Genomic DNA, 7,500 nt, shown 5'->3' with positions numbered 1-7,500 from the left:
TTAGCACAGCTCAGTCCAGTTTGTCAGGAAGTAGCCCACTTCCGCCTGTTGGGGCCGGATCCACCTTGAAGCGAGCCAGTAGCTTCTCAGGAACGCCTCTGCAGAAGGCCCAAGTTGTGAGTCAGAGGAGTCAAGACGACTCCGGCAAGTCCACAGTCGGAGCCAGGGGCAGGTCCTCTAGCTTCAGTAACCAAACAGGGAGGGACAAGCCGGACGTCTACAATGCTAAGATTACAGTTTCCGGTGTGATGTGGAAGCACATAAAAGAAGCCTTCAGCACCCAAGTGGACGACCTGACTTCTGATGTCCAGATAAAAGAGAGCAGCTCAGATGGTAGTGGTGATGTGACTGTCACCTTCAGAGGGGCAAACATATCCAAAGTGAGTTCATGTCAGCGTGGTTTACAGAGGCTGGTCGATTCAGTTAGTGTAGACTTCTCTGTGCGGGAGCTGTGCTTGTCGGAGCTGGGTATTAATGACCCAGCAGATGAAACTTTACAGGCTTGTTGTGCTGAGGTACATAGCCGCTTCAGGAAGCTTACCATGCAAATTTTAAAGAATAGCCTATTTTTTTTTGGTCCAAGGGAGTTGTGTTCTCAGGTAAGTGCTTCACTGCGGGAGGTATTTTCTGGAAATTCAGCCCAAATACCTGAACAACAGGACTTCTCTGGCCCTTCTACTTCACAACGGACTCCATCCACATTTTTACAAGTGAATGAGGACCAGAGTACTGGTCTGCGCCGTTCCAGTAATCCTCAGGTGATGCTAGAGAGCCAAACAAGCAAAGCTGATCGCATTGATAGTTATCAAGAAAGGATAACAAACCAGAAAAGTGACTTTTCTGTCACAGAGCTTGTGAATGGATGTGTTAGCCAACCGTTGGTAAGGAAAGACCCTGTCATTAAAGAGAAGGTGAAAATCCTAGGTACGCTGGAGATGGATGGACAGAAGACCGAGACATTGGTCAGCCACTCTAAAACAGGAAATGATAGAAGTGCGAGAACAACAACAACAACCCCTAGTGATAAAGGCCTCGCCCATCCTAAGAAAGAGAGAGCTGTACATTCTACCAAAAAGGACAGTGTGCAGCAAAGACAAACGCAGATCTCCGACCCACCAGAGGAATCAACATCAGGTCTGGGAGGCCGTGGGGGCCTCTGTGTGTGTGGGGAGAGTGAGATGTTGATGAAAACTAAGTGTGGTGCACCCATGTGCTCAAAGTGCCTGGACACTGTACATTTCCACTGCAGAGTTTGTCATGAGAAAGAGCAGATGGCGTCCGGCATCCAGGGCAAAATGAGCTACTCTAAACTACACATCAGTGTACCAGGTTACAAAAGAGACTCGGCGATCAAGATCACTTACTGCATTCCTGATGGTATCCAAGGGGTGAGCTTATTCTTTTTATTTATTTTACATATTCTCACAGGTAACAGTTGTATCTGATATATTTTACACGTTGTATTGTTTATTGTTCACCAGTTTCCTTAATATACTTTTTTTTACCTGACGTCACTTTACAGGAAATATTATCCTTTGTAAGGCCTTTTTTATAGAGAAGCTACATGCAGATACATTTAATCAGTTAGTTGTAGTTGACTCCAATATGGTTTCAACAAGCATTTAGCTTAACTATTTTGATGTATAGAGTACTGGAAAATACATAGTGACATTGTGCGTAGAAAGTTATAGTACTGTACGAGAGCCTTATGAATGATGTGTGCTAAGGTATCACATTGGGCTTTTTTAATGCTTTTAGCTCACATGTTTTAATGTCTAAAGACTTTGTTTATGTGGTCTTTGCTTTCTGGCTTACCAGGAGGATCACCCTTCTCCAGGCAAGCCATTCCAAGGAGGGGTGTTTGAAGCCTTTCTTCCAGACTGCGAGAAGACAAAGAAGCTGGTGCCCAGACTGGAAGAAGCATTCAAACAGGGACTCACCTTCACTGTGATAGGCAAGAACACAGGGGCCAATGTCACTTGGGACTGCATCCCACACAAGACCACCCTACATGGAGGCAAATCAGGGTGAGTGAGGCCGGTGGGAACAGAGCCGTGGAGTTAAAGATCACACTAGACCATGTGTCTGAGCTGAAGTCTTCTTTTTGTCTCTCTCAGGAACGGTTACCCAGATTCCACTTACTTGGCCCGCTTGTCTGAGGTCTTGACCTCCAAGGGGATCGAGGAGCTACCAGTCAAGTCTTAAAATTAAAAGCAATATGAGGAGTTCTTATGTAGTTTGAAAAAAAAAAAAAAAAAAGGTTCATGGTTCGAGTCATTTGCACTGTATTTGTGTGGGGACTTCATGAAAGTTCATGATGTCTAATAATGTGTATAGAGATTGAAATATTTTTCAGATAATAATTATGGCTCTCATTGCAGCCATTGTATATTTTAAAATTATTTTAACCTGTTATAACCCGTCTCACGGTTGCCTACTTAACAATAGATGATACAAGTTAGACTTTTTCAAACTAAGAGAATATGAAAACTGTGACCAACCACTATTGTCTTAGTTATTTCCCATAGCATACCAACATGTTCTCAATGTCTCAGCTTTATTTTGTTAAAGAAAATGCATTTTATCCTGTATAGTGTACGTGGTACTGTATAGCTATCCATTTTGGATCGTCCTGTGTAGTCTTAAGGATGATTTGCAATAGTTAAGTCTAATTTAAAAACAGGAAGATATTTTTTACAATATTAAGGAGTAAAATTATATTTTGCTTCTCTTCAGTTTTTTTTCAAAATGGGCACAGAAATAAAAAAGCACATCTCCTGACATTTTGTTACGCTTTTTTTTATTAGTCCTGGAAAACATGTAAGGCATATGGTAACATTACACACTGAAGCGTTACAAGCTCTAGAGGCCATGTGGACAACATGGCACCACGCAGTAAACCCAGAGTCAAGCACAGAAGCAGCATCAATTCAAAGGGTTTAAAAACAAAGTCGAGAAGAGTGTTTGCAACCAGGAAAAAAAACAACAACACAAGGAAGGACAGAGTAGAGGAGAACTAGCTTAAAAATCAACCTGTCGGGTATGCCTTGTAGAAAATGGCCAGTGGTGACTGAACTCTTAACAGGTGGTGTGTAGTAGGATGGTGTGAAGTGAGTTTCTGAAACATTCCCAGAGATAGGTTAAGGTGTCTCGTGAATGAACCGGTTGGCCAGGACAGTGCCAATGCTGAGGGTGAGGACAGGGAGTCGGGGCAGTGGATTGGCTTCGGTTGGCAACGTGATACAACTGGAAGAGTATTCTCCTTTTTCACACCACGCCACTACACGACATGACGACTAAACCATCGTGGAAAGAGAAGGTGAGCGGTACACAAACACATGCCTTATTTTCTCTTGAATAAACATGCATCCTAGTACTGTACATGACAAACCCAGCCAGATTGTACTTCCAAAGCATCTCTTGCAATGTTGCTGTGATGTAAAAATGACTGTTAAGGAAACAATAGCTGCAGGCAGTGTGGATGAGTGAACACAGTTGCTCTGAATTTGGACATGACCCACTGCCAGAGCATCACCTTTTGACTCGGAATACTGAAGCTTACATTGAACATGGATGGCGTGACAGATGGTTGTGCAGTGAAATCTGTAAAACAGACTGATGTTGAGTGTGTTAGGAAACGCAAAAATAGGGTTGGCTTCTTACATGACGTAAACGGCTGTTTGGAATGACCTGAGAAACCATATAAAACAAAGAAATTCACCTCAAAGCTGAACGCTGGGTGCCTGTGAGAGACTTCAGCTTTACAAGCCAAGACAGACAGAAGAGTAGCTATTGGAAATACTATGCTCATTGTCTTAGTGCATTTTTCAAACCTAAAACTACAAGTGTTAATTAGTAATATCAAATCTAAAACTGCTCAGAAAATTACCGTTTTGTTTTATTTTTTTACTTTGAAACACTGTTTTTCTCCTGTGCATCTCTGAGTTGCTAAGTACTCTTGCATACGTGTCTGGAATGACTGGGAAACCGTTTCAAGATGACATTACACTGCAGCTTCACCATGGTGGAAGTGTGCTCAGGCAGCAAGCCAACTGCCCAACTGATTGAGTTCATCTCAAAGGCATTTTAGCTCAAAAGAACCAAGGGGAAAATGTGAAAGAAAGAGATTATAATCGGTTTTCCACATGCCAATAACTGCATGCGATTTCAAATTCCAGATGTCAAACTAATGTTTTATTTGCTATAAATGTGTATGGAGAGAGAAGGGGGGCAATATGGGGCGGCCGCCACTGTTGCACCGGCCAAGAGGCTCTGCGGATGCAGCACAGGAAAAGAGGAACGTCTCTAATAATCCTTGAGTGAACTGAGTTCAGCAGTAAAGCGGTGTCTGGGGCAGGCCAGAGCTGAGCTATGATCAGCCAATAAGCTGGGGTTGTTTGCAGCTGTGTTACAGTATTGGCATCCCTGCACAGCTGTGTGAAAACATCTGCTCCATCACTTGCTTTACAAGCCATTTGGAAAAAAACTGAAAGGAAAAGAAGTCCATTGAGAGGAATACAGTGGAGCTATGGATTTGGTGGACATTTGCAGATTTCTGGGAATTTATGTCTTTTGGTGGAGTATTGAACCTTAAATGCACCATGTCCAGTCCCTTTTCACTGCGATACTAATAGTATGGTTGTAAACATTTCAACCTGTTGTGGTCAACATGATGTGAAAGCTGGTAAAACACAGTGAGAAGGGTATGGATACGGAGGGAGGTGCCTCGGATTGAGGTAAGCTGTGTGCAAGGAGAGAGGCACAGTGCAGGCCTACGCTTGAGAAAGACTCCAACCAATCACAAACCACAAATTGTGTTAAACCTTTTGTAAACTGCAGCAAAACTTTTGTCAGCACCCATATAAGCTTTTTGGGATACAAATCTGACACACTACGAAAACGCTTATATTTTCACTATTCTTCAAGATTGATGGAAATGCATCCAACAACAGAATTGTGTTCATATTTTTTTATGCACTGTTAATATTCAAAGCATTGACAGAGGAATATACATACAATTTGGCACACATGGTTCGGACCAACAGAAAGACTTCATCACATTTAAAAGGAGTGCAGGTTGGCAGGTCCCCACAAGAGTATGAACTTTGAACTTTAAACCCTTGGATAACAAAAACAGACAAACAAACGGAAATATAAAGGTAAATTAAAATAACATATTAAGTAAAACATCCTCTTTTTTTGTTTTGTTTTTTACTGAAGCGCTTGTTTCTCACATGGCACTCGGAACAGAAGCACCGTCCACAGGTTCACAAAGGGAGCCCAGCAGATTAGAACAGAACACTAACCAGAGGCTGACAGGACACAGTCACTCCCCACACCAGCGTAGCGGTCGCACTCCAGCCCAGTTCACTCCGCCCTGCTCCACATTTTACTTCACACAGTAAAGGATGGATGAATGCTTTGATTTTTGCTGCCACCCAGGAGAAGTTGGCCTGGGCAGGGACTGGCAAGCTGAAAATGAGGGGAACTTTACGTGTGTGTGTGTGTGTGTGTGTGTGTGTGTGTGTGTGTGTGTGTGTGTGTGTGTGTGTGTGTGTGTGTGTGTGTGTGTGTGTGTGTGTGTGTGTGTGTGTGTGTGTGTGTGTGTGTGTGTGTGTACATGCCTGCGTGCGTGCATGTGTGTGCCACCTGTGCTTTCGGTGAGCTTCAGCAGATACACCGGGAGTGGATGATGGGAAACAGACTGCAAACCTGGAGCAGAATCAAAGCCTGCGGGGGACTAGAGTGCGACTGCCATGCCTGTAAGTGCAATAAGATCAGCGAGCAGAGTGCAAAAATACTAATACCAACTGTCCTCATTACACAGGCCTCTTATCAGACAGGAAGGAGAGACAGAGTAAGAGGGGACGGTTGTAGCTACATAATACTGTAGCAGGGTAGTGTGAGGGGGGGAAATGTGGCATGGGTAGGGTGGGTGCTTTTAAAACCTGACAAATGACCTGAGGACACACACACACACACACACACACACACATCTTCACACACAATGGCACACCACACACAGCACATGAGGGAGGCCACTCATGCTAACACAACAACTTTTTATTAATTTTTTTTTCTCCAAACATTTTGTTTTGGGTTTTTTACAAAGTCACTAGTCACCATCTAAGTCTCAACGCTGAGGCCGGACTCACAGACAGACAGGTAGGCAGGCAGCCAGGTAGATACAAGTTTCAAAATTGATATCCTCCTACATGAAAGATTTAGAGTCCACCCAGTCGGATTTATACTAAGGATTTACTCCAATGACATTACACCAGTTAGATGAAATTCATAATGGCCATTAGGGGGAGCGGTGCCCTGTTTTTGCCAGCACACTGCTAATTGCACACAGAGTCAATACTCGGTTTAAATTTCACTGGTTTAAACTGTTTGGGAATGCAATACTAACAACCTTGAAAACTGCTCCACCTCTTCATCTTTATCATCTGAAATCTTTAATACATTTTACACCTGTTGGAATACTGGTTGATAGCACTGACTGTTGTCAAATATAGAGTTATGGAGGCAGAAAAAAGAGACACAGGAAGAGGGAGTCAGAGAAAAAGACCACAGTGCCTCCTCTGACGAGCCTGACGCCTGTTGCTATGCCGACCATAGAAAGGGAAGGGAAATGGAAAGAGGGAGAGCAGAGTGTAGAGACAAGCGGGGGGGGCAAAGTATGGACGCTTACTTAAATTGAATTCTCCTCTCACAGGTCAGGGTGATCGACAGGCGAGCGGCCGCTGTGAAAGCAGCAGAATGCCATGGAATGCCTGGAGGAGGATCAGGGAGGAAGAAAAAGGACTGATAGTCACCTTCTTAACTTGCTCATTTCAGACGCTTCACTGTCTCAGCATGAAAGTGCCTCTTTCATCACATTCAGAGTGTGTATGTGTGTGCATTTGTGGCTTGTTTAAACAGAAACAAATTCTCTCCTAATTGGCACTGCGAACTTCTTGCCAACAGTTGGTCAGCTAGAAGAATCTGTAACTAAGGAGAAGGAAGCTGAGCAATGATTTCTGCCTCCCTATTCAACACGGCACAGAAAGGCTCATTATGAGGAAAATTCATATTCAGGCAAGTACAAAACTGTAGTCACTACATTAACTTCACTCAAATTGGACTGGAACGCATGCATTATGGAGCTATCTCATTCTACACTCATGGAGAAAAAGAAATATCAAAACTAAGGCCATATATATGATAACCAATGTTAAGCCTTCTAGCACTAACACCATTGTCTGAGCAATCAAACATAATGATCAAAACCACGATGCAAATATCTCCAGGGGAGCTGGGGTGCGTCAGCCAATCACAGGCATCCCTGACTCATCCTCATGTGACATAACTGAGCATTGGACACTAGAAGAGCAACGTGTGGGTGGGTTTGGTTCTCCATTTATCTGCCTGCCTTTGTGCCTGTCTGTGGGTCCGGCCCGTGGATGGGTTGGGGGCGGTGGTTGTGGTGGTGGTTGTGGTGTGGGACCTGGGGGGTGG

General features: G+C 43.7%; 1 protein-coding gene across 3 annotated transcripts in view; it reads left to right on the top strand.

The window, feature by feature from the left end:
• Positions 1-2,395, top strand: part of si:busm1-163l24.3 — a 5,661-nt gene extending 3,266 nt beyond the window's left edge. For all 3 annotated transcript variants that reach the window (XM_034894759.1, XM_034894761.1, XM_034894760.1), the window contains exons 4-6: positions 1-1,388; positions 1,819-2,027; positions 2,118-2,395. The exon at positions 1-1,388 is cut by the window's left edge and continues 1,396 nt beyond it. In XM_034894759.1, coding sequence (XP_034750650.1) covers positions 1-1,388; positions 1,819-2,027; positions 2,118-2,205 — 1,685 coding nt within the window. In that variant the 3' untranslated portion in view covers positions 2,206-2,395. The remainder of the gene's footprint in view (positions 1,389-1,818; positions 2,028-2,117) is intronic.
• Positions 2,396-7,500: the final 5,105 nt, after the last annotated feature.

Source organism: Etheostoma cragini, chromosome 15 (assembly GCF_013103735.1).
Source record: "Etheostoma cragini isolate CJK2018 chromosome 15, CSU_Ecrag_1.0, whole genome shotgun sequence".
NCBI classification, from domain to species: Eukaryota; Metazoa; Chordata; class Actinopteri; order Perciformes; family Percidae; genus Etheostoma; species Etheostoma cragini.
Note: the sequence above shows the minus strand (reverse complement) of the source record. Positions and strands in the feature narration are given on the sequence as shown.